Source organism: Acanthochromis polyacanthus, chromosome 8, assembly GCF_021347895.1.
Source record: "Acanthochromis polyacanthus isolate Apoly-LR-REF ecotype Palm Island chromosome 8, KAUST_Apoly_ChrSc, whole genome shotgun sequence".
Lineage (NCBI taxonomy): Eukaryota > Metazoa > Chordata > Actinopteri > Pomacentridae > Acanthochromis > Acanthochromis polyacanthus.
This window is the reverse complement of record NC_067120.1, coordinates 31,466,862-31,494,743: the sequence shown is the minus strand read 5'-3', so window position 1 is coordinate 31,494,743 and position 27,882 is coordinate 31,466,862. Positions and strand designations below refer to the sequence as shown.

Sequence of the window (27,882 nt, the reverse complement as noted above, 5' to 3'; positions counted from 1 at the left end):
ACGCAACACAAAGCGCCTCCTACATCCGCTGAGAACCGCTATCTGTCAGAGAAAAACATCCCAAGCAGGAATCCGCTATACGGACATGTCTTGACTCCTCCGCTGCTACATAAACGCTCAGTGTCGTTATCTGGAGCTTCTCTGGAGACCCAAAGAGAACATGCCCAAGGAGAGGTAACCGGACCCGGACTGCTGCTGCCTCCTCAGCCGGCTGAAGGACGGAGCAGGACGGACAGACACAGATGGACAGGCCGAGCAGGCTGCTGCTGCTGTCCGAGCTCCGCGTCAGAAACACGGCGTACGATGTGAGCCTGAGCCGGTCCCTGCTCACCTGGAAGAGACGTGTCTCCAGCCCGGTATACCACCCGTTCAGACCCAGTAAGCTATCCTGCCTGTGTGTCCGTGTCTGTGTACCTCTGTATCTGTCGGCCTTTAACGCACCATAACATCCTGTGTGATAAACAAAGGACAGCAGGGACACAGAGAACCCACTGGGGGACACAGACCGGGTTTGAACCCGTCGATAACACAGTTTACAGCAGTGGTACAGAACTGGAGCAACAGATGAGACATGATATATCCGCTTACATAACGCAACATCCAGTGTGACACACAATATGTGGAGGTCACAGGGAAGCTGCAAGCAGGGGAGGAACTGTACAAACAAAACACATTTTCTAGACACACAAACAATATGTGTGTTTAAAGGGCTGAACAGCAGAATGTAGCCTCACAGCAGGGCAGAACTCAGTGGCTTAGATGCTTACTTACACAACCATTTATTTACTCTGCTGCTTCTTTCGATCTGATGAATTTAAGCCCAATATTAATTCTTTTGCCTGGATTTTTTTTTTTTTGCCTCTATTAACTCTTGAGGGAAATATCTGTCTTTTAACTGCTAAATGTTCCACAGGAAGGACATGAAGTTGGATGTGGAGTTGAAGATGGCTAGCTAAACAATGAGCTGAAACTCACTGTAAAGCTACTTACAGCCGCACTGAGCTGCAGCCGTAACGAGTATTTGACAACTCTTTCAATGCTATCTTCACTTGACCTTTCTGGCCTTCGCTTCACTGTGTGTGTTTCTGTTTCTGCACTAACCAGTCTATGGAGGAGGATCGGTCTGGAACAAAGTCCATGTAGTTTGGCAACAGACACACATATCAGAAGAGAGCAGCAAAACAGCAGGGAAGTCTCTCAACATGAGCTAATATGAACCAAGTGCAGCTGTAAAAGTTCTTTGTTTGGGCCACTGAGTTACTAAACACTGGACTGCACTTCCACAGTGCAATGTGGTAGGTCGCTCTCAGTCTGTTTATAAAGAATTTCAGTGGGAGGGACTCACGTGCACCAGCCTGCATTAATGCACTAACATTACCAAACATAGTTAAGTTAAACACAAGACAATTGTGCTCCAAACAAGAAAGATGGACACTCAATAAAGGATCCCTGACCCACCACTGTACACGCCAGTGAGCAGTGATTCCTAACACATCCCTGGGGGTCATCAGGTGGAAACCTCCCTTCAATGGTGTTTCACCTGTTTAGTCCCGCAACACCTCCAGGAGGCTAGGCGGTGAACTGTAGCATCCCAGTTTCACCCCCCTTAGTGCCAGTTCACACTGCTCCGACACAATCCAAACAGCTCAGGTGACCCAGGCCCGTTTAGGAGATGCTCCAGGTAGTGACCACTGCCAATGCTACCAGTTAGCTAGTGCAAAATGCTGAATACCTACTGCCAGCTGCTAAGAAGTGACAAAGAAACTATACATATAGACTCTCCAAACCTGTTGGTGCTAACTCTAAGTACTAATTCTAGCTGAAAGATTACTACCATGCCCAAAGCAAGCTTACTACTGACAAAAAAGCTATACAAGCCAGCTCACGAAACTTGCTAGTACTACATGCTAATGCTAACCACTAATTGCTAAAATGTTTCACTACCTCAGCCAAGCTCACAACAGACAGAGACGATACAAGCAGACTTCATCTAAGATGCAATTAACAATTGCTAACTGCTAATTGCTAATGCTATCTAAAAAGAAGAGCAAAAACAAAACAAAGACACAGCCACTGTTCCATGGTCCCAAAGAGACTCTAACAGGCCACTCCCTCACCTTATCTACACTTCCTCTTATAGAAGAATATTGAAGCTCATCTTACAACACACAAACACAGGGAGTGTGACTTGACTCTTAGCTAAGGAAGCCATTACTCCACTACGTCTTTATATAGCAGTTAGCTGTTTTGGTCTATGGTGATGCTACATTAGTGTTCAAAGTCTTGCATATCGCAGAGATTAGCATAAAATTCTCAAAACAGAGAGGCTGAAAGATGTGTGCACCTAAAGCTTGTTGCTCACAAGCACCCAAATCATGTGTTGACGCAGGCGTGAGAGTTATTTTGAGATACATGCACTCTGCTTGTACTGGTTTATAACGCCCACATTGGTATGTTTTCAAGGAAATGGTGTAGTTTTTACTCACTACAATCAGACACTTGAGTTGTTTCTACCAACATATTAAATACAGTGTAGAAAATTAACCCCCTCATTAGACAGAACTGATCAGATGCATTGTCAGATTTCAAAATGATGAAAGAAAAAGTATTTCACTAGTTTTGGTAACACCAGCTTTTTATTCAAGCCCCATCATCACATGGGGCACATGTTAAATATAAATCAGTGTGTCTTGAGTAACACATCTGACCTGGAGTGTACTGGATAACCTGATTTTCATGCACTCACTTCCCTCGTAAAAACGGTCTACTGTTAATTTATGACTACATTGTGTTTTCTTGAACCATCCGGCTCTTCATTGTATTGTCAGTCAAAAAGCAGACACATCTGCAGGTGACTATGTAACAACCCTGCACACATTGTAACTACTCATAGCGATGTCATGGCTTCTTTAGTCCCTCTCAGTGTCTGACTAATGACCAGCATTGACTGATTTGTTTGGTTATATAAATTCTCATTTTACCTACAAAAAAACCCAGCCAGATCAGCCTATTAATCTTTACACACAGGCATGCTACACATTGTTTTCGATCCAGTTTGACCTATACTCATGGAATATTTCTGTATCTTACCAAATATCCATGTACAGTATCTGCTTTGAAATCGTAGAAATCAAGATCTCTACATCTTACATCAGAACCAGCCTGAGAATCACCTTTTTAAGCATTAAGTAATCCAGTGATAGTTGTCTGTACATTCATGCGTACATTACTGAAAGAAATTGCTAATAGGTAATTTTGCATACTTTTAATATAATGTGAATTAGCAAAATATGTAATAAAATATAGGAAACAATGGGGCTAAAGTTGTAGCCCACAGCTAACTCACTGACCACTGACTCCATAACGGCTTTATGCTGCTGTAGATGTATCGAATATAGAAAAGCCTTGATTGATGTTGACCAGCTTTGTGGCTTCACTATTTGGATGGAGCACTTTGCAAAAATTAACATTTTGAGAACAGTGAACTTTTTACTCCGCCAAGGAACGCGACAGAGTTATGTGGAGATCGGCGTTGGTTTGTCTGTCTGTCTTCTAGCAACATTACTCAAAAATGGACCAACAGGTTTCTAAGACATTTTCAGGGAAGGTCAGAAATGACACAAGGACCGAGTGATTCGATTTTGGCAGTGATGCGGCTTATAGTCTGGATCCATGGATTTGTTAAAGATTTTTTCTATCACTGCGAGATAGCGTCACTGTATCTATGACAACGAGTGAACACTACGTCAGCTGCCTGCTGACAATCACGATTGCAGTCCAACTAAAAAATGCACCGCTGCGAATTTATCGGAAATGATGCAAGGAACAATTGATTTATTTGTGGGGGTGTTTCCGAGTCCCATCAATTCCGCCCGCTACATATTTAGGTCACGTGATTTGGTATTCGTACAAAACGTCCATGTGCACAACAGACGCCCGCGCTCAATGCAAGGTCATTTTGTTTGTGGGTACATCTATATTAAATCACCACATTCTATGTTGTCATGATTTCTAATCATCAATAACTAATAAACAAATGCTGCATTTTCTACAAAACAAATGCTGCATTTCTGCCTTGGTGGAGTACTGCGCTCTCTGAGGGCTTTTCTAATTTCTCTGTATTTCAAGTTTAGTTACAGGTCTGCTGATGGAACAGTCGTTTCACCTGCGGGTGTGTTCTCAGTCAGAAATATGAGCTGCCTTCAAGCAACGCAAACTGACCATTTGGATATTCAAATCAGCAGAACAAGACGGTTGAGGCAGCTTTTGGGTTCAATGTAACCTCCTGAGGACTATTTACAAAGCTACGCTGGATGTTTCTCACTGAAATGCACCTTGGGAGTTGTGGTTAACATTTTTATGTCCTCATGCCTGTAGATTTACGGACCATCTTCAGCACTGGTGATCTACCTACTGCTGTTTTTGTGAGCATGATCCCGTCTGGATATGTGAAGTAACTCACACTCACAGGGTTTGTTGTCAGCAGGTTAATGCCGAGTCAGAACCTCAGCTGATTACAGTCCAGCTGTTTATCATCCACTTAGATTGGTGTTCCCTGGCGTGTCTGTAAACCTGATACAGGCAGCAGTGTGTATTGAGCTGCGATTGTGTGTCACCTGTGAATCTTTAATGTGTGGCCTGATTTTTCTGTGCTGCCGTTGCTACAAAGAGCAGCCGCTGTTATTTGTAAAGCATGTACTGACAACTGTATAGTGTGATATTAATACCACCATGTGATTGACAGGATACAGGATTCTTAGACTTGACTTTGAGATCTCTACTTGAGGGTAGTGCATGAGCTGTTGTGGGCACACAAGTTGCATCATGGGTAGAGTAGGTACCAGGTTTTGACAAGGAAGAATGATACATGGATGGATGTTTGTGGTTCTGTTGTTTTCAGATGTAAATCATGAGCCAGTGTTAGATTGAGGTCTAACAGTACACGTAGTTGGAGTATTGCCTTAGAAAAGGTCAGTCGAAAAATAATATTAATTTTGCTGAAAACTGGAGTTTCGGGCATCATGCGTGATGACATTTTAGATTTGACTCACTCAGCTGTTACCATTTCTTTCATTGTTTTCGCCTCCAGACGGCACAAAGCAGGAACAATAAAGAATAATTAATTAAAGAATAATTACAACTTTCCTACTTGAAAACGATTTCTGAACATTTCTCTTCATTTTTCTCTCAGATGCCAAAATTTTATATGTTTGTTGTTCTTCTTTTAGGTTTTTTTGTTAGTTTTGGTTTTCCTTCCTGCTTGTTGTACTCCATTTATTACGGCCATATATAAGACACTTTGACAATCCTAGACTACAATAGGAAATGGGGAAAAAGCAAAAGATATATATATTTTAACTTAATGGAAATCTCCAACTGACTGATGACTGAAAGAAAAGTATGCAGTCTATAAGTTTTTATACACACTTTTTGCCTTTTGTTAGTTTTGGGACTGCACATTACTGAAGAAGTTCCACTACATCAAAGCTCCTACGATTATCTGACTAATATCAGCAATGAATTTTCAAATAATGACTTTAGTGATTTTGTTTTTTTAGGGAAATAAATCTGAAATAGGGCTGCACAGTAATACAGTGGTTGGCACTGTCGCCTTTCAGCTAGAAGATCCCTAGTTTGTGTTCCTGCCTGGGCTTGGGATTTTTCTGCATGGAGTTTGCATGTTCTCCCTGTGTATGCGTGGGTTTTCTCCGGTACTCCAGCTTCCTCCCACAGTCCAAAACATGCTGAGGTTAATTGGTGATTCTAAATTGTTCGTAGGTGTGAATGTGAGTGTGATTGTTTGTCTCTATGGGGCCGTTTATACGAGGACCATCCTAACAGAAAACGCAAAAGTGGCGTCTTGTCATTTCACGTTTAGACGAGCGGTTTTGAAGGAAATCTGCGTATATACGGTGACTCTATAGTGTGTGGAATTCGATTGGATATGCATGCCAAGCAGCTGGGTGGCGCTATGATAAAACTTTGCCATGTCTACACGCATGCTTACTATCTCCCTTTTCGGATCTCCGCCGCGGTAAATGTTCATGAATGGAATCTGTACAGATTCTGTACGTTTGTTGGTACGACTCCTGTAGTGTACATAGAGCTGTCAGAGTTGCTTGAAGGTACAAAGGATGGAAATAATCACACATCTTTGTTTACGTCCTTGTATCGGCCGGCAAACGAAAGCACGTATGTGACGTAATCGCGTGCGCGACGTGGTCAGATCGCGGCAAAGTTTTGCGTTTTGCTGTTTAGACGGAAACGTAACGGCGGAGCGTTTTCTACTTTTCCACTCTGGAGGCCGGTTTCAAATTTTTGCGTTTTCAAGCCCCCAAAACGCCGTCCTCGTATAAACGGTAGGGTGTTTTGTTGAAATATTTTGCCGTTTTCACCTGCAAGCGTCCTCGTGTGAACGGCCCCTATATGTAGCCCTGTGACACACTGATGACCTGTTCAAGGTGTCCCCTGCCTTTCCCCTAAGTCAGCTGGGATAGGGTCCAGGCAACCATGATCCTAATGAGGATTAAGCAGTGTATAGTTAATGGATGGATGGATGGATGAAATCTGAAATATTTGCTGTTTTCAAGTTTAAATTTTAGGATTTTCTGCTGTCGCCCCCCCCCCCCCCCCCCCCCCCCCCCCCCCCCCCCCCCCCCCCCCCATTTGATAGTTTTGGATGGTTGGCCAGACAAATCAAGGCTGTTCAATGTGATCTTTTCTGACATTCTGTATACAATGGTTTGCTGGTTGCATTCCTGCAGTATACCACAGTTTTTGGATAGTTGCATAGTTTCACTTTCTCTTGGTCAAACCCTGTTCTATGGAGTGTTTCATAACTCTGTGGTTCTCCTGCAGGGTTTTGTGTTCCTTCATTCCCTCGTCGACCAGACTCAGGTAGGAGATTTAGTTCCCACAATGCAGTGGGTCACCTCCATCTGCCGACCGGAGGTGTAGTGATTGCTGTGCCGCTGTTAGAACATGTTTCTGTGCCTGATGGATGAATTCCGAACCCTGTTAGTGTGCTCCCCAAATCTAACCAACGATTTTGTTCCAAAATGATGAGAAAATGAATAAAACCCTAACTTTCAGCAAAAATCTTAAGAAGAGTGACTGGAATTATTCTCTGATCTGCCCAAACTACTGTAGCTATAGCTGAACTCATATGTCTGAATTAATGACCAAAAATCACATTTTGGAATAAACCGTGTAAAGTAGAAAGTGTGCGTTCATCGGTATCAGATCCAGCAGAAACATGCTGTCCTCCCTGTAGTCATGGTTCAGTGTTTGATGTGTCGTTGGGCTGAGTAGTTCTAGTTACCCTGCTGGCCTTCTGTAGATTGTTCAGTTTGTAGACCAATGTGCTGCTCCTTCCAAAAAATCATCAAATGTCTTTTTAAAGGAATAGTATTTATTGTTCTTTGCTGTTCTTTGTCTTTCAGAAAGCAACATGCTCAGATGAAAAATATCTGTTCCCATTAGAATTATCAGATTTTAATCAAACTTAAATGGACAGACAAAATGTGATTAAGATAACAGCACACAAACAATTGGAACTGATTCAGTTTGGGCGTACTCTGCTTCTCTGTTGGATTAGGGTCTGGTCTCTGACTTGGCCACTGCACAAGTCAGATTTTTTTTCAGTTGGAAGCTCTTGATGTTTAGGGTCGTTGTCCTGCTGCATTCCCCTGTAACTACACATTGTCCTATAAGAAACTTTGATAAAGGTGAGAACTATTTTGCCCTCAATGATGGTGAGCTGTCCAGGCCCAGAGGCAGCAAGGCAGTCTCAGATCATGATGTTGCCACTGCCATGTTTCACCTTTTTCAGTTTACTTGTTACTTTTAGCCTATTCTTTACAAATAGTTCAGCCTGACTTTCATAAGTCCACAGAAGTTTTCGCAGTACCGCTCAGCTGTTCAGCAACATTTAAATGGATAGTGATGTTATTTTTTTTTGAAAAGCAGTGACTCTGTGGTGTTTTACCTACAACACCATGTATGTTCAATGATTTGTAAATGGTAGACTCATGAACAGTGGTGTTAGCAGCTACACACGTGGACAAAATTGTTGGTACCCCTCAGTTAAAGAAGGAAAAACCCACAATTCTCACTGAAATCACTTGAAACTCACAAAAGTAACAATAAATAAAAATTTATTGAAAATTAAATAATCAAAATCAGCCATCACTTTTGAATTGTTGATTAACATAATTATTTAAAAAAACAAACTAATGAAATAGGGCTGGACAAAAATGATGGTACCCATAACTTAATATTTTGTTGCACAACCTTTTGAGGCAATCACTGCAATTAAACGATTTCTGTATTTGTCAATGAGCGTTCTGCAGCTGTCAACAGGTATTTTGGCCCACTCCTCATGAGCAAACAGCTCCAGTTGTCTCAGGTTTGATGGGTGTCTTCTCCAAATGGCATGTTTCAGCTCCTTCCACATATGTTCAATGGGATTCAGATCTGGGCTCATAGAAGGCCACTTTAGAATAGTCCAACGCTTTTCTCTCAGCCATTCTTGGGTGTTTTTGGCTGTGTGTTTTGGATGGTTGTCCTGTTGGAAGACCCATGACCTGCGACTGAGACCAAGCTTTCTGACACTAGGCAGCACATTTCTCTCCAGAATGCCTTGATAGTCTTCAGATTTCATCGTACCTTGCACACTTTCAAGACACCCTGTGCCAGATGCAGCAAAGCAGCCCCAAAACATTACTGAGCCTCCTCCATGTTTCACCGTAGGGACAGTGTTCTTTTCTTCGTATGCTTGGTTTTTGAGTCTATGAACATAGAGTTGATGTGCCTTACCAAAAAGCTCCAGTTTGGTCTCATCTGTCCAAAGGACATTCTCCCAGAAGCTTTGTGGCTTGTCAACATGCATTTTTGCAAATTCCAGTCTGGCTTTTTTATGAGTTTTTTTCAGCAGTGGTGTCCTCCTTGGTCGTCTCCCATGAAGTCCACTTTGGCTCAAACAACGACGAATGGTGCGATCTGACACTGATGTACCTTGGCCTTGGAGTTCACCTTTAATTTCTTTGGAGGTTGCTCTGGGCTCTTTGGATACAATTCCAACGATCCGTCTCTTCAATTTGTCATCAATTTTCCTCTTGCGGCCACGTCCAGGGAGGTTGGCTACTGTCCCGTGGGTCTTGAACTTCTGAATAATATGAGCCACTGTTGTCACAGGAACTTCAAGCTGTTTAGAGATGGTCTTATAGCCTTTGCCTTTAAGATGTTTGTCTATAATTTTTTTTCGGATGTCCTGGGACAATTCTCTCCTTCGCTTTCTGTTGTCCATGTTCAGTGTGGTACACACCTTTTCACCAAACAGCAGGGTGACTACTTGTCTCCCTTTAAATAGGCAGACTGACTGATTATGAGTTTGGAAACACCTGTGATGTCAATTAAATGACACACCTGAGTTAATCATGTCACTCTGGTCAAATAGTTTTCAATCTTTTATAGAGGTACCATCATTTTTGTCCAGGCCTGTTTCATTAGTTTGTTTTTTTAAATAATTATGTTAATCAACAATTCAAAAGTAATGGCTGTTTTTGATTATTTAATTTTCAATAAATTTTTATTTATTGTTACTTTTGTGAGTTTCAAGTGATTTCAGTGAGAATTGTGGGTTTTTCCTTCTTTAACTGAGGGGTACCAACAATTTTGTCCACGTGTGTATTACTCTGGGCTTCTTTTTACTTTGAGCATCCTGTTGTTAGCAAGGAGTAGCCACAGAACTAAGTATTCTTTATTTATAGGCAATTTATCTAACTCAACACTGATTAGTATCTAAACTCATTGAGATTACTTTGCAACCCTGTCCATCTTTATGCAAGTCAGTAATTTTTCAGTTAGGTTTTACAAGGTTTTGTGTCAAATTGTGGCTTTTCCTTACTTTATATGAAAATAATTTAAATGCACTACTGTTCAAACATTTGGGGTCACTTAGAAATGTCCTTATTTTTGAAAGAAATGCATTTTTTTCATTGAAGATAACATTAAATGAATCAGAAATACAGTGTAGACATTGTTAATGTGCTAAATGGCTACAAATAACTGATTTTTAATGGAATATCTCCATAGGGGTACAGAGGGTCATTTCCAGCAGCCATCACTCCTGTGTTCTAATGCTACATTATGTTAATTAATTGTGTTGAAAGGCTAATTGATTATTAGAAAACCCTTGTGCAGTTATGTTAGCACATGAATAAAAGAGTGAGTTTCCATGGAAAACATGAAATTGTCTGGGTGACTCCAAGCTTTTGAACGGTTGTGTTTATTTGAGTTTTAAATTGCTATTGAGACGAGACAAGATGTCGTGATGGTCTTTTTTTAGGGTTTTATGTTTTGTTGGCCAATTGGTAGTGCAATAATCAATGTGGAAAGCAATCCCAGCCTTAAGTAAGGCAATGGTGTTGCATAAATATGCTATGCAGACACAGCCAGAAGTAGATGAGGGTTTGCTCTCACTTTGACCTCATTTGCATATTATAAATGAAAACCCCAAATGCCTTTGTGTGACCAGTTGCTGTGCTGCCTAGAGGTGGAAACAGAATAACAGAAAAGTGATTGATGACGCCATGCTACGTCTCATGTTTCTCAGTTTTTCCTCAGTCATCTCCGTGGAGACAGTATAATTTTACTCCTGAAAGCTGCATCTGTGAATCTGAGATTCCACCCCATCCACAGGCTTATCAAAATGTAACATCATGCACACGTGGTAAATCTATGACACAGGTATAGAGTTGACTGGAAACCAAGAACTTCAAGTGATTTGTTTGTAAAGTCTTTATTAAAATGTCACACTAGTGGCACGCTCCCATTTGCTGACTTAGAAAGTGTAAGTTAGAGTTAAATTATACTTTGGGCATTTCCAGATTTATTTCTTATTTTCCTTGATACCAATGGCTTCACTTAATTTCTTTAACTAACATGTGAACATGAGATTCTTTGACTACACAGTGTCTAACAAGCTTTACATATATGTGTGTGTTGTTTAGGTGTGTCTCACAGTGTGTCAGTGTCAGAGATCATCTCTGTCAGAGAGGAAGAGGAGGAGAACAGCAGCAGAAGAAGAGAGGATGGCAGCTGGAAAAAAATTGAAGAGGGGGAAGAAAAGGACTGCAGGCAGGCCTTCACAGGTAAATGGAACATGATACGTATGGGTGGATGTGGACGTCAAAGGTTTTGAGTGAGCACAAGCCAAAAATTTAAGCAGTCTGTAAGTCGGTATTTGAGAACAGGAAGAACAAAGCAGGACTTGAGCAGGAAATCCCATTATATTGCACTCGTTGTTATGCAGGACATCTGCATCCAAATGCTTAAATCATATTAACTCAGAGTAAAATCTGCTTTTTAATATATTACTCACTGTAACGTGCAATCAATGATTATATGACTATTTGTTATATGATGCGATTTAGATATTTTATGTTTCTATGCCTAATCTGAGTTTTTGGATCTGTGCTGCAAATACTCAGTCAAATTTTGTCAATCCACCAGATCCTCTTACTGTTGACTGGTTTGCAATTCTTTGTTTGTACCATGAGTCCGATCCAATCATAGTAAACCCAACCAGCTTAAATGAAGCTCATTAGAACTGCATTGTTTTCCTGAAAAAGTTTCTAATAATTTTCTCTGTTAAATATACTTGTAGAAACAGAACAACAGAAAATAACACCATGTCTAGTTTAGAAAATCACTTCTGAAATTACTATTTTTTGTTATTTAATATATAGTTAGTATAGAGGTATCAAAATTACTCAAACAATAGATCATTTGTCAATAAATTGAACGTGGTTATATTCATTTAGCATTGACCTGTCTTAGTTTATTAAATAACAAAGGAATCAAATAAAGCTCTGTGCCATTGTTTGGTCATAAGAACCTCACTGCTCTAGGTTTTTTGTTTGTTTTTGTTTTTTTAAAGAGGAGTGTGTTCAAGAGGATGACTCTTTACTTGTGCTATGCTTTCAAAATTGCATATCCCACAATTTCTTTATTCTGACCACAAATGGTCAGAAGTGTATGATGTACTAGGATATTTCCAGCATTTTCAAATACCTAGATAAATAATACACTGACCCAAAATCCAAGTGTATCACTTAAACTATCTGCGTGATGCACTGCATCCCACAATGCAGTGGGTCATACTCCAGCTCTGGTAAATAAAACATGGCAGAAACCTCAAAAGGTTTGTAAGTTGTGAGTGGCTGCAAGTGTAAGTACCTCAAATGAAGTCCCTTTTTTCTATGACAGTTTCATACAAGTGATGATTTGTACCAAAAACTAACACACTCTTGTTTTAAACGTTGAAATGAGCTAAATAAGCCAAAGCTGGCAGTTCATAGAAACAACCTCATAACCACTAAACGGCGTCACATAGAGTTTAATATAAAACTATTAAGTTCCTGAAATTATTGGCAGCTGCCAGATAAATGTTGCCCTGGCCATCTTAAAAGCAGGGTGATTTTCACATACTTCACTATATACTACTAGGTAGTGGTATGTAATATACAGTATACACTCACTGATACATGGCAGGCGTTGTAACATTTATCAGCTAGACTTAATACAGGGGTCCTCAACTTACGGAATTCCGTTCCTACGGTGTGACGAGTCGATTTTCGATCTAAGTCGAAACTCACACTCTCCTACGCATCCCCTGTGTATAGCACAGTGGTAAAATCATAAAAACACTGTACAGTAAATCTAATGATTTAATGCTGTCTTCCTCTTATACGCGTGACGATGTATTCATCCGCTCAGCTCGCCAACTAGTTCCATGTAACGCCGTAGGTCGAGGACGTAGTAAACTAAGGATCTTCTAGAAGCAATACTGTAATTTAATTCTCTCTTCTCAAAAAGAACAATTCAGAACTTTCCTACAATGTCATTCTTCCACTGCAAATGCATCGCTTTTCCAGTTCATGTCTATGAGGTTTCTCATTACAAATATCTCCTTATAGCTGCAGAGATCCACAATTCACACTGCTGATACCCCTAACTGAATTATGACTGGCAATCCCAGTTTCAGATTTCTTCAGTTTAGGTCTGACAATTCGTTATTCTAGTTGAGATTATTTTCATTTCATCTTCATTTAAGATGTCTACACTGTCCTTTGAAGACATCGTGCATTTTAAATGTCAAATTGTTTTCCACAAACACTTTCCTTCAAAGCTTTTCCTTTTTCATAGCATTTTATCTTATCCACCACAGCAGCCACATTTCTGCTAACACTGAGATATAGAAATAAACTTAACGAGGCTTACAAAATGGGGTACTCACAAAAGGAAAAAGCTGAACTGAAGGGGGGCAGGCAGGCTCGGGGAATCCAGGGCCCGGCGAGTGTGTCGCTGATGCAGGTCCACCAGGAAGCAGCGGCCTAGGGACAGCAGGCTGGAGATAGCTCAGAGACAGGCAGGAATGCAGGGGTATGACTATCTACGGTCTGGCAGAGAGTTGATGAATGGGTTGGCCTTTATACAGTAAGGTGATTATGGGCAGGCGATCTGATCACCGCAGTTGTCCCCAGTTTCTGCAATCAACAGGTTACAGGCAGGGCAGGACTGAAGAAGAGAGAGGATGAGTGAGAGACAGATCAGGAGGGAGAGCAAGGGACAGATCAAGAAGGAGAAAGAGGGAGCCAGGCAGGGGCTAGAGCAGGTATCATGGCACACCCTTTGTTTCCAGGTGAGGCTGAGAACTCTTTGACGTACCCTTTTATGTTCGCTCTGTGGATCTAAACATCCTAAATCTGCACTAGAGGTAGTTTTTTTTTTTTTAAATGAAATCATTCCATTGACTTGCAAATGAAACGTTTTTATGTGCAGCAACCAATCAGTGCAGTTTGTATATTATAAAAGGATTCTGAAATGTCCGTTTCAGTGCTGTATGTGGAGCGATGTCGGCAGCATCGCTGGCGGTGTGCTGAGGTCACCTTCACATGTTCAGACGGGGCGCTGTGTCAACACTGGATCAGCAGCATCAGAGAGCAGCTCGCCACTATCAGTATGACTCAACATCAGCACACACTGCCAGAATAATGCACGCTGTTGCCAGAAACCGTCTGTAACATAGTTGTTGTTTGTGTTGACAGCCAGCAGGCCCAAACACCTGCTGGTCTACATCAACCCATATGGCGGGAAGCGCCAGGGCAAACGCATCTACGAGCAGAAGGTCGCCCCGCTGTTCGCCCAGGCTGGCGTCTCCACACATGTCATTGGTACGTCCTGCACTAACATCTTGTTCTCCAACTCTCCTGTGTCACGTTATACATCTAAAATACAATGTGTCTATGTACGTATCGTCATAGTGACGGAGTATGCCAATCACGCAAGGGATCACCTAAAGACGGAGGCAGAGCTGAAGAAGTTTGATGGGTGAGTTTTGTTTCACCGATTGGTAGGCTAATTATTTCATCCTGTAATTACAGCAGAGTACAAAAGCAAGACCACTAATGTGATTGAACCACCAAGTAAAAGCTCCACAGGGAAGACTTGTCAGACTGCTGTCATGAGTTTTACTGCAGAATGTTTACATGTTTGATTAATTCTGATGGGTTGCATAGTTTTTCTGTGCTAATCTGTGCCCATTGACCTGTGACTCTGTCTCAGTGTGGTGTGTGTCGGAGGAGACGGCATGTTCAGTGAAATCATCCACGGGCTGATCTGGAGGACGCAGATCGACAACGGTGTAGATCCAAACTGTCCAGATGAAACATTGTCTGGCTGCTCGCTTCGCATCGGGATCATCCCTGCAGGTCAGAAACACTGAGAGAATTTGTACCATCTATGGCTTTTCTTTTAAGTGGTTGTTTATTCAGGTAAGATCTCAGCAGTATGTTTTCCATCTTTCGGTGTTGTAAGAATGTGTAGAGGTTGCGGAAGTCTTTGAACAGGTTGAAAGAGTCAATGAGATAGATTCTGTGGTTTCATTGAGGGTTGTAGGTCCTCGAGGAGCCTCTAGGGGTTATTTAGTAAAGTAACATAGCCCATAGCGTGGGTTGTATCGCTATGGAGACCTGCAGTTAAGCTCTCTGGAGTCTGGAGTTAGTTTCTGCCAACTTACTATGCTCTCATTTCTCTCCTTGTTTAGCTTTTCTGTCCTTACCCCACATTTCAGAACAAAGTCACTTTTGTTCATTTTACAAAGCTGAAATCTGCCATGATCTCAAAATAGATGAAAAAAATGATACAGCCAGATTTACAGATCTTCTGTGCTCATCACTCGTGTAATTATTGAAGAATACTTTATTGTGTAAGAACCGTTGCTTCAGTGTCTCTACACCAAAAGGTAGTGGTTTTCACATGAAAGCCCCAACATCAGCACTTTGAAATGGTTGTTCCAGCCTCCACATGACAGATAAATCAAATATTGTTGCTGTAAATAAGACATGCTCAGGGATAAATAGACAGATGCACTCTTGATTTAGAACTGAGGTTAAGCTTTTCACCTGAACAATGTGAGAGGCAATAACTGATCTGATTTTATTAGACAGATAACAGCAAATCAGAGATTAGGAGTCTTTGTCACTGATTGTGACCTCGTTTTTTAGTTCGCCTTGTTTGTGTCCTTTTTGTTTTCTGTTGTTCTGCTTAAGCACTCTATAAATACACTCAGAGTCACCAGGGAGACATTAGTTCTCTGTGCAGCAGCGGAAGCGAAGCAGCACACCTGGGCACTTAATGGCTGCTGTGATTGGTGCAGGTGCTTATGTGCATGAGATGACATTAATAAAATCAGAGTATGTGTGTTGTCTGTACCATCAATCCTCCTTTTTCTTCACTTGAGCATTGTTCACTGCTCAGCATTAAGTATTTGACAGCTGTGTCCTGTCAACTCGGTGTTTCCTCAGACAGTTTTTCTTTTTTTTTTTTTCAGGTTCCACAGACTGTATCTGCTTCGCCACTGTGGGCACCAATGACCCTGTGACCTCTGCACTGCACATCATAGTGGGTCAGTATGCATATGGTCTCCCTCTACAGCAGCTGTTACACTGGATGGGTGTTGTGGCTGTAATCACATATGGTGTTATTCTGTGGGTAGAATTACAAACTGCACTCAATCACAATTCTCACAGATTTTGCTGAAGTGCTTTGATTAGCACTGTCGTCTCACAGCTAGAGGGTCCTCGCCTTGATTCCCAACCTGGGCCTGGGATCTTGGTGTAAATGCAGGATTGTTTGTCTGTATGTGTAGCCCTGTGACAGACAGGTGACCTGTCCACGGTGCCCCCATCCTTTACCCTAAGTCAGCTGGGATAGAGTCCAGCCCTCCTGACCCTACAGAGGATAAAGTGGTGTGCAGATAATGGATGGATTTAGTTGAACTGGTGATCATATAATTAGTTGTGCATATGGTTGCCTGAATATAAAGCATGTCACTTCATCTCAAGCCTAAAGGCTTAGCTCACAAGTCTGCATCCTGTTTTAAATCAGATTTTTTTTTCTGAAAGTTCTGATCATTGTATCTCCACCGCTTTAATGCTTGTTACTCCACCAAGGAATGCAGTAGAGTTATGTGACGATCGACGTTTGTCTGTCTGGCTGTCTCTCTGTTAGCAACGTTACTCAAAAACAGACTTTAGATGAAATTTTCAGGGAAGGTCAGAAATGACACAAGGACCAATTGACTAGATTTTGGCATTGATGTGCCTTATAGTTTGGATCCACTGATTTGCTAAAGATTTTTGTGTCATTGCAAGGTAGCAGCATGGCGTCACTGTAACTATGACTACAAGTGAACACTATCTCAGCTGCCTGCTGACGATCACGTGGTTGTGATCCCACTACAAATCGATCACTGTGGACTTCTTGGGACTTATCTGTCGGAAATGATGCAAGGAACAATTGCTTAAATTGTGGGGGTGTTTCCGAGTCCCATCAATTCCCTCCGCCTGCTACATATTTAGGTAACACAATTCGGTATCCTTACATAACATACATATGCATAACACATGCCCGTGCTCAGTGCAAGGTCACTTTGTTTGTGGATATATCTATGTTAAATGGCCGCATTCTATGTTGCTGTGATTTCTGATCATCAATAACTAAAAAACAAATGCTGCATTTCTACAAAATAAATGCTGCATTTCTGACAAAGTCATATGGAATGAACAGCCTTGGTGGAGTACTGCGCTGTCTGAGTGCTTTTCTAGATTTAGGATGCTATTCATCTCACAGCTTCCTTTTTGCAGTGCTGTCTACTGTTGGACTGTCATGTTACTGTTGTGATCCTCTGTGCCATTCAGCTCCTTTTCAAACGAGTCTCTCATCCTGCAGACAGACTCCAACTCCACCATCTTCAACTGCAGCTGGCAACAGATGTCAGCTATTTCATCACAGGCTGACTTTTTGTCAACATTGTTCTGCTCTGTTAGCCTCCTTAATATCTCCGGCTGGTGCAGGTTCTGGCTGAAATGGCCCTTCAGCTCACAGTAGATCTCCTGGTGAGTAGAACAAGCACTACCAATGCCGGCTGCAGTCCAAGAGAGTGGAGTGAGAGTCTGTTCGCAGGATGAGAGCCTCACTGGAGAGACAGCTGATGTTGAGGGCAACTACAAGACCAGAGGTAGGAGATGTGAGATGGGACTAGCTGGTTAGCAGCAACTGAACTTTGAAAATGAATTACTTATATGTTGATGATAAGATCTGTCTGATTACTGTCAAAATCATGGGCAAATTAAGATCATCACATTGCCCACCTTTGCTTTTACATAAATCATTCTGGCACCAGGCATGTTATGTACAAACATATGTGACCTAAATCAAAGGGTAGTTGGGTTATGATAGGGCCCAGTCTGTGTACATGTCTCATTTTTAGTTGTTTCTTTGTCAACAAAGTTTTTAGTCTTGCGCATGATTCCAGGTTTGTATGTTAATCATGTACGTTTGTGTGTGTTCAGGAGACTCTCAGCCAATGGACGTGTGCTCGGTTCATCACAACAACACGTTCCTGCGATACTCGGTCTCCCTGTTGGGTTATGGTTTCTATGGCGATGTGCTAACTGACAGCGAGAGGAAGAGATGGATGGGACCGGCCAGATACGACTTGTCAGGTAGAAACAAAACACATAGCCAGGTGTTCACACCTGAGACCACGAGTAAAGTATCATCCACCCCAGATTCTCTATATTTTCATGTGAGGTGGTTTTATGTCGTTGTTCTGTATCCTACAGGTCTGAAAATGTTCCTGACTCATCATTACTATGAAGGAACAGTGTCCTTTCTGCCAGCCAGAGGCATCATAGGAACGCCACGAGATGCAGCCAGGTGTCGATCTGGGTGAGAGAAATGCGAAAATGTGACACTTGTGTTCTGTTGATCTGGTTCTAGTTAGCTAATATTTCAGTTACAGAAGCCAAACCTGGTTGATTTAGCAGAGTTTAGAGTTTCATTTTGCTATGGCTGTGATTACTCCACTTTTTTCTTGACAAAACAGATGGTTATTTGCTGGCAGCGTTTATTATATTTACTATTTATTTGCTATATTTGTGTTTAAAATATTAACTAATGCAACTGTAGCTAACAGTTTGTGTGTGTAACAGTGCGTATTATGGCTAAAAAATTCTGGTTATGTAATTCAATCATTTTTGAATATTTTCAAATTCACGTTGGTGTGTCTATAAATCCCTAGCTGTGTGGTTTGTCAGCACAATGGGCAGCTCCATTCAGAGAGAGCTGAGAGCTACGAGATGGATGACGTGTCAAACTGCGGTGAGTCCAACAAACTGAATTGGTCTTGGGCTGGCATGGCTTTATCCTGTTGTGTCTTTTTATATATCAGAAATATTTATACTGAATTTTGGAATTAAAGTGTCACGTGATAATATGCTCTTGTACACAACAAAGACCTGCTATGCATATAATACCTTCTTAAAGTTAGCAAAACGATGTCCATTCATACATGGCTGTGCTGGTGTTGTCAATCATATCCCATCATCTTCACCAGCTGATGGGGTTTGACAGGTTTTCATGGAATAGCAGGTGTATAAGTTTGTTTCTGAGCACTGCAGAACTTTATGGCCACATTGACCTAAAGGTTCTTCAGGTTTATTCTTGATTTTGGAAAAAGCAGTTGTCAGAACAATCTTCCCTCGAGATCAAGTTAGCCGCTGTTCTGGAGATTCCATCCCATTTCCAAGGTCATGATAAAGTTTGAATATCGGCGCTTTAAAGTCATTGAGTAGGTTATGTTATTCTGGTACCTCATTGATCCGTGGGCTTTGGTGTCTATGCTTCAGTAGATATGACTTTTTTTTATTCAATACATTATTTTATGACAAAAATCAAACTTCTTTCTGAAGTGGCGAAGGTTTGGCAGCAGCAAAGAAGGTCAAGTCTGTCTCTTTGTGGTGTTTTTGTTCCAGAGAGTGATGGAGAGTGGAGGACGATCCGAGGGAAGTTTCTAGCAATTAACGCTGCCAGTATGAGCTGTGCTTGTCCTCGCAGCCCCAAAGGCCTCTCACCTGCTGCCCACCTCGCCGATGGCACCACTGACCTCATCCTGGTCCGAAAATGTTCCCGCTTTGACTTTCTCAGACACCTCCTCCGACACACCAGCAAAGATGACCAAGTATGATGCTGTGAAATCCATATTCTAATTTGTGATAATATAATAATGGGTCGTCCGCAAAAGGCTGAATCTTACAGCATGGTTTGATTTTCTTGTTCTCTTCCTCAGTTTGACCTGACTTTTGTTGAGGTCCACCGGGTGCGACGTTTCCGCTTCATGCCACGTCACTGCCAGAGTGACTCAGAGCTGGAGCTGGATCTGCAAGAGAATAGCAAACACCAGATCTTCAGCCAGATCTGCCGAGACCACCCGGCTTGTGGCTGTGCGCCTGCCTACAGCAGCTGGAACTGCGATGGCGAGATCCTGACCCACACGGCCATCGATGTCAGGTACAAGACCCTGTGGGAGTTTCTTACTTTCAAACATTTAACACCGGGTTAAATTTCTCATAAAAACTTTTAAAAAAACAACTTCTCCGTCATTTTTTTCAGAGTGCATTGCCAGTTGATTAACCTGTTCGCACGAGGAATCGAAGAGGCGCCAGTGTTCGAGGATCTCACCAACCCATGTGCAATATGAACACCCCCACCCTTTATTCTCTGCCAGACACTGGAGCTGTCTCTCTGTTGCCGGCCACTGCCTGCAGCACTGCTTCCGTCACCGTCGTTGCGATGCTCATCATCACACTTCTCACTTGGAGAAGTTATAAGATTTGCTGACTCAGCAATTAGTCACGCTGTTACTCAACAGATGTCAGGAGCACAAACGGAAGCAAAACTTTACTCTCTGGGTCAAAATGATTTCCCGATCTCTTTTCCTCGAAATGTCCTGAACAGCTTTACGTGTATTCCCTGAAAAATAGGAAGCTGCTGGAAATCAGGAAGTCGTAGACCCAAAGAGTGAAGCTTGACCCTCGGATTTTGTTTGGAATGGTTGCTGGGTGTCTGGTATCTGCTTTATTTAATACTCCACTCCAGCGGGCTGTACTACGATGCAAGTTTGACATAGCCAGGCTTTCTGTGTGTAAGCCAGCTTGATGAAAACTAAAGCCTCAGTCAGAATTAACAGGTATCATGAAGGTGGTTATCAACTTTTTTTGTTAACTCAGACTTTCTCCTTCAGACTTGCGGATGCTCACACAAAAGAGGACACTTAACACATCATTTAACTCTTCTTCCTCGCAAAATAAAATGATCGTGAGCAGCTGCTTCAGTCAACAGGCTGCTTTAATGGAGAACAATGGGGGATATAAAAATGTATGATGGTAAAAAGCTGCTACAGCAAATGATGCAAAACAGGAATGCAGGTAGAAAACTGCTAAACGTGCGTTAATGTATTTATTTGACCGATCACTGCAGCTGATTATTTCTGACAGCTGCACAATTAAACTATTGAACTTTAAACTTTATTTAATCAAACATGATATTGTATTGAAGTGCATTTAGGCTTGGCACTGTTCATAATGCAGGATATCAGTTTAATTTGTAACCAGATCAAAGTGAAATTAATGTCACTGATTGAATATTCTCTGTAGTAAATGCCAGTATAATTATCAGTTTTCTAACCAGTATTCAATGAGCTGCAGTACCAGCGGTTACACAGATTTGACAGTAAATCAGGACCAAACTTAACATATTCGTACAATGTCTGCATCACCAACTAAATACATGTAAGTTCCCATGACAACGTGATGCATACAGTGTGTGATACTGTAACTACACGGTTTCATTCAGTGGTTGTGGTATTATACAACTCATGGTGTTTACAGATGAAACGTTTTCCCTCAGCTGAGAATCTGTACCGCTCATAAAGAATCATCAGGAAATGCTTTGGTTAAAGGGATGCGCTTGTTACAGATGATTTTAATCTAGAACTCTGAACAAAACCTGCTCCGGACCAGGTTAGCTCCACAGTATCAGTTACCGTGGAGATCTAACCAGGTAAAAACAGAGCCACCTTCATGAAACTAAAAACTCCGACGTTCGGCTCAACATACCTGCTAACCCATTAGTTTCGCTTCGTAGTTCAGCCCCCAGGTCTGAAACTGAGACAAGCTCCATTTGTCAGTATTTCATATACCAAAAGTCAAAGCAACATGGACTTTTGCATGTGTGTGTTGCTTAAAAAGTGGTCACTGCCTATAGAATGGCCTGCAGATCACAAATGAAGTCCAATGCCTCTGGTAACTCATTTATTTCTGGCCACACAGGAACTGCCAAAGGTCATTTAGATTTCCCTCAGTCCGTCCTCTTGCTGTTCAGACTTGCTAGGTTCTGACCTGTCTCACTTTGGTGAGTGTTTGACCTCAGCTTGTCATGACTCAGACTTGTCTCTGTCTAATGTGTCTTTTCAGGTGGAGGTGTGGTGACAGGGTTGTGTCTCAGCCGGACTCTGCTTTGTCTTTGCGCTGCTGGTGTTTAGGCAGGACTGGAGAGATGCACAGCCTAACTGTTTATAGCAAAAGTCTCTGTCTGATCACTCAGTTTCACAGGTGTCTGGACTTCTCCAAGTCTTGTGGGTGAAATGAGTCAGACCTGAAATAAATCAGTCTGGTCTCAGTGTACTGACATGGACTTGTAGTGACTCTGACTCATAGTCTCTTAGGGTCCTGCTGTTGCACTTGTTTCAGTCTTGTGGTGGTCAGAGTTCTCTTGATGTCTATTTACTGAAGTTTTGGCAACCAGCTTCACCTGTTACTGTCTTTTGTCTTCACCAATGCCAGATCTTATTTAGTTGTCTGTAGAGCCGGCTGTTGGTTCTACAGAGTATCTGTAACTTTGTGTTTCCACCTTCTTTACTACATTGAGAAGTTTTCTCTGTTTAGTCTTAATTTTGCGATTGTTTTGGATTTGGATTTTTCCTGGTCTTACAGAGGACTTATCTGGTTCTTGGCCATTGGTTACTTTACCTGTATTGCGACAAAGCTGAAACTGCTTTGGCTTGGACTAGTCTTGAACTAGAATGTGCATTAATGGTAAGTTTCAGACGTGAGTGTGATTTCAATATTTTTCTTTTTTTTTCTGTGTCACTCTCTGCCTAATGAATATGATGATTTGGATTCAGCTTGGACTCAACTTAAGCTGTCAGCCCTGCAGGTTAGAATAGATGGAAAACTTTGGTATTTAGTCAGCATTTTAGTGGATTAGACATTCTTACACAAACTTTTGCTTATTTGCACTTTTTGTATAGTTTAAGTGATATCCTTGATTTGGAATTATCTGTTACATGTTTGAGGGATGCCAGACACCTGCCAGTCATTCCCAGGATCATGTGATCATTAGGGGTCAGAGGTGATTTACATTCATAAAAGCGGAAAGTAAACCCCTTGCAGGTGGTCAGTACCTACAAAGAAGAGTAGTGCTGACAGGTTTGTTTTCCACTGCTGACCTTTACTCTGACAAACACCAACCTCGTATTCTGCTTGCAAAGATTTCTGCTCCTCAGACAGGTTCCGCTACGTTACTCAGGAAAACCTGAGCTGACTCCTAGCTCCCCAAGCCTGTACGCTTACCCATTTGAATTCACCGAAGTTCAGAAAAAAAGACGAATGTCAAATTTTGATTTTAATCAAAGAGATTTTGTCAGTCAGCCTGGTCATGGTGCGCGCGGCAATGTTTCTAATCTTCCATTTCTGCTCAATATGCAAAAGAACTTAGTCTGAGCAAAGCTAGAACACAACTGAAAACATCAAGAATTCCTGCTTTAACACACAGACTGTTTCTGTCATCAAAATGATCTGTAGCTGTGTCTTCTATTTACTGTCAGTATCACATGATGTTCTCATCTGTCAGAGTTAATTTTGTCCCATAAAACCTTAAAATAGTCATCTGAACCTTTCACAGTTCAAATAAGTTTTTCCAGCAACACAAATCTATTTTTGTAAACAAATGCCTTCTTAATTAATTTTATTCCGTCTTTCAAAGCTGTTGCAAGATACACTTCTTGGCCAAAAGTATGTGGACAGCTGGGCAAGGCAGCCATATTTTATCAGTGAAACACTTATTCCACAAGCCAGCCTTCACTGGCTGCAGGGATTTGCTCCCACTAAGCCAAACAGACATGGTATTGGGGGATAAGGTCAGGCTCTCTGTTCATGTTCATCCCGAAGATGTTGGGCTCTGTGCAGAAAGGTCAAGTTCTTCCCCACTAAACTGAGAAAACCATTTTATATGTATCTGACTTTTTGCACAGAGAGGTTTTGAAAATGAAAAGAGACAAAAATGGTGACAAACAGTTCAAACTATCTGAACAGTTACACCTGCATTTATTAGCCTATCAAAGAACACGGCGGAGTTATTTGACGATCAGCTTTGGTTTGTCTGTCGGCAACATTACACAAAAACAGACTAACGGATTTGGATGAAATTACCAGGGAAAGTCAAAAATAACACAAGCAGAAAGTTGATTAGATTTTGGCAGTGATGCCGCTTATAGTCTGGATCCGTGGATTTGTTAAAGATTTCTGTATCATTTTCTTGTTACTCCGCAAAGGAACACGGTGGAGTTATGTGACAATTGTCGTTGATTTGTCTGTCCGTTTGTTAGCAACATTACTCAAAAACGGACACATAGATTGGAATGAAATTTTCAGGGACAGTCAGAAATGAGACAAGGACCAAGTGATTAGATTTTGGTTGTGATCCGGCTTATAGTCTGGATACACAGATTTGTTAAAGAATTCTGTATCATTGATAATGGCACGGTGTCACTGTAACTATGACAACAAGTGAATTGCGATCCTACTACAAATTGATGGCTGCGGACTTATCGGGACTTGTCCGTCCAGAAATGATACGACTGAGCAGCCGTGGCGTAGCAGTGCGCTCTCTGAGTTCTTTTTTGTACATACTCTACCATCAGCAGTGCTGACCTAAATGTTCCAGATGGAACTTCCTCGGTAGAAATTCCATAATATATGAGCAAATATGTCAGTTTAAAAAGACTACTGAACAGTTTGGATCACAGATTGTACCCAACAGATGTTTCATATCATCTCAGTGGATGTCCTATACCAAACAGTATTGGTTACATTTGAATGGTTCGAACAGTTTGAACCATTACAACACCATTTGTTATGCATGCTAACAAAGTGGCTGAAGTTACATAACTGACGGTTAGTCTTGGGTAAAATTGGGCCTCAAAAATAATGAAAGAATACAATCTGGTCTTTATTCCTCATTTAATAGACGTGCAACCCTCTGCAGCATTTTTGACGGGGAACACTGAAACTAAGAACGTGTAAAGGTCTGTCTACAGACTTTTGGCTGGCTGTGTTTATTATTATTAACATACTTTAATTTCTTAGCTTAGTCAAACAAAAAACAGAAAAAAACAAAACAAGTGAATTCATCTCACTGTGAGTGATGTCATTTTGTGAATCTGCATTGTGTTGAAGGAAGTCTCTGTAAAGTCCAGTGTTGATATTCAACCATCTGCTCACACACACAGATTTTTCATTGTTGAAAACCTTCATGGTAGACTGCTCTGAGCATGTTGTAGCCGGACGTTAACAGTCTCTGTAGCTGCTGCTCATGGTGGCCAGGAGGTTCATTTTTGCAGAAAATATAATCTACATGTAGCAGCATCATGTGTAATGTGATTATTTTTTCCCCTGAGGTCTTTCCACACATATCTGTTCATAATATCACAAAATGTCCAGATCTCAGTCCTTCTCTGCGGAGAGTCATTTCTTTGAATGGAGATTAATTCAAACTTGGACAGTAGGTTGAGCATCAGCACTGGACTGTCAGACTGTAATGGATGCTGTTTGTTTGTCTGTTGTTTGTTTGTTGATCAGCAGTCCTGTTTCCTTTCTGCAGACATCGAGCTGGACTCACACTGGCAGATAAGGAAACCAGTAGCAGCTCACGGTGTTCCAAAGCACCAATCAATCAGCTTTCAGCTTTATCCTGATCTTGATCTGACCAAATAAGAGCTGGGGTTTTCAAATGTAGCTGTTTATCTTTCTGTCTGATACTGTGATGGTTGTAGCTCAGTCAAGAAGTCTTCACGGGTTTCCAGTGTTTAACCAAATCCAAAGCAGATCGTTGAAACTTACTCAAGGATAATTAGTAATCCAAAATCCTTATTACGGTGACTGTAATGAAACCCGGGCCCACCGAAGGCCACAGGTTGAGCCTCTGGTGCTTGAGACCAGGTGGACCTGTGAAGACCTATAGCTGAGCCTCACATTGTCTCTTGTTGATTTATGTCCTGAAGCTGTATTCATGTACAATCAGAATCTGCTGTAAACCCCCAAACAACAAACCAAATGTGCACACAGAGGTCGACTGATGAAATATTACTGAAATGGATTTTTAATTAGGAGAGGATAGCAAATCTTTCAATTCAGTGGGAGCTGAATCAAACATTTAGCAGCTGGTCAACCCAGAGACATGTAAATTTGCATGCTTTTGTGAAATAGTCAGTGCTCATCTAATATTGGAAATGCAGAGCTACTATAACTGGTGAGCTAACCGCTGAAATGCTAAATAGGCCAGAAAATGCCGGCCATAGGTCACCATCAAGCTCAGCTGCTGACTAGCGGAATAGCTTAACTATCCAGTCATGCTAGCAAGCTGCCAACTTTGCTACTAGATAACGCTGCAGTCGCACAAGCACAAAAGGAGCCTGTCTTACCATCAGTGTTGTTAATCAAAGCTTGATGAAGAAGTGACCACGCAATCTGGAAAGCTAACAGCAGATGTAGCTAGGAAGCTATCGTTGGTCAAAGACAACAGCTTGTCTCTAATTTACTTGTACAGCGCCTTTTATTCCCTGCTATTACTGGCATTTTGGTGCCTTTAGCCAGCTTTCAACTGCAGGAACTCTGGCCAGGCGTGAGGTTGCACAAACATTTGCAGAAACCATCCCCTAAGCCAGCCTTTCAACCACACACAAAGGTTTGAACCACCCAAAATGTCCTGCACATCCTACTAGTGCAAATGGCTTGTTGTCAAGTTAGCATTAAAACGGAATTCATCTCCAAAAAATATAATTATACTACAGACTCCTGCTCCTCACGTGTCTCAAAAGCATGTCTGAAGATGTACAAGCTTCAACAGAGGAGGTTATAAACTGGAAGGTGACTGCTGTTAAGATGAGCGAAGGAAGGATGTCAGAGTGGCTTGTTGTTAGTTAAACTGGCTGGTAAAAGGTCATCAAAGTTGAATTCTGATTTATTGATGGCATTTATGCATTTTTCATTCTGATGTCACCAGGTCATATTTACCAGCAGCTCACTGGTTTGTGTCTGCCAGACTTGGTTGATTCTGAGTCACAAATATCAAGAATTAATATGGTACTCTGATCGCCCACTTGATAAAAAGAACTACGTTTGTATCCAAAAACTAATGGCATTCTACTGATCTGAATTCTAGCGGTTAGCAAGCTAGTACAGTTACGGTTAACAAAGGGAACTTATTAATGTCATGGACTGCAGACTGACATCTGACTTTTTTGAGTTTATACTCTTAACAGAGCAAGGTAAATGATGACACACGGCTAATGAAGTAGCTTCCTCCATTTTGAACTTTGCAACTCTTCCTTCTCCCAAAGGTCAACACTGATATGAAGGTTTGAATATCATCATGCTGTCAGAAAATGTCTCTGATGCAGGTGCTGACATGACAAGGACCTCAGAAAGAATGAAATGAGTAAAACCCTAGATTGTAGAATTACAGGTATAACCAAATGATCTCTAGTGTTGTGTAGAATATGTAAAATGAACTGCAAGTAATCATTATTTTCAGCACTGCTTAATCAGTAATCACTGATTTATTTTCCTGGTTAATCGAATAGTTTCTAGGTTATAGATTTACATATATAGTTTAAAAAAAACTAAATGTCCCTCTTTCATTCTCATAACATTTCAAGTTGAGTGTGATTCTTCTCTCTTTAATTTTTACAGAAGAAACCATGTTATGACTTTGTGACAGTAGTTAAGCCTCATGCTTACGGGAAATATTCAAATTTTCAACACTTTACTGTAATCTGACTAACAACTAGTTGGATCTAGAGAATCAGTCGACCTCTCGCTGTTATCTGAGCTGTACGTATCTCCTTCTGCTGTAGCTGTTGCATTATCAGGAATAAAAACATTTCCAAAACTTGAGAATGGTAGCTCTCTTGCTTGTGGGGGGGACTGACATTATCTTAGAGTTAGTGAAAAGCGATATGAACTATAATGATAGTAATCATATAAACAATACAGGCAAAGCCTCTCATCATGACTTGTGTTGCATTCTAGTACCTAAATTAGAAGTAAAACTAATTTCAAGAAAAAAACAATGATATGAAATGCAATTGATAGTTTCTATACTTTCAAAAAAGTTTGAAAATGGTTTGCGCTTGTG

At 41.3% G+C, this 27,882-nt stretch overlaps 1 protein-coding gene across 1 annotated transcript; it reads left to right on the top strand.

Moving 5' to 3' along the window:
* LOC110967330 (ceramide kinase-like) lies at window positions 1-27,644 on the top strand. The gene is made up of 13 exons (XM_022216904.2): window positions 1-378; window positions 11,013-11,153; window positions 13,901-14,023; window positions 14,112-14,237; window positions 14,328-14,394; window positions 14,629-14,774; window positions 15,896-15,970; window positions 17,919-18,071; window positions 18,192-18,297; window positions 18,650-18,729; window positions 19,383-19,588; window positions 19,697-19,917; window positions 20,020-27,644. Exons 1-13 carry the CDS (start codon window positions 243-245, stop codon window positions 20,105-20,107), a joined length of 1,668 nt encoding a protein of 555 aa, XP_022072596.2. The 5' UTR covers window positions 1-242; the 3' UTR covers window positions 20,108-27,644.
* Window positions 27,645-27,882: the final 238 nt, after the last annotated feature.

What these genes read in the sequence shown, in the direction of transcription:
- LOC110967330 (XM_022216904.2), top strand. Translation starts at nt 243, where the DNA reads ATGGACAGGCCGAGCAGGCTGCTGCTGCTGTCCGAGCTCCGCGTCAGA. An exon ending in CGTCTCCACACATGTCATTG is followed by an intron (nt 14,238 to 14,327) that starts GTACGTCCTGCA and finishes GTATCGTCATAG; the next exon opens with TGACGGAGTATGCCAATCAC. An exon ending in ACACCAGCAAAGATGACCAA is followed by an intron (nt 19,589 to 19,696) that starts GTATGATGCTGT and finishes TCTCTTCCTCAG; the next exon opens with TTTGACCTGACTTTTGTTGA.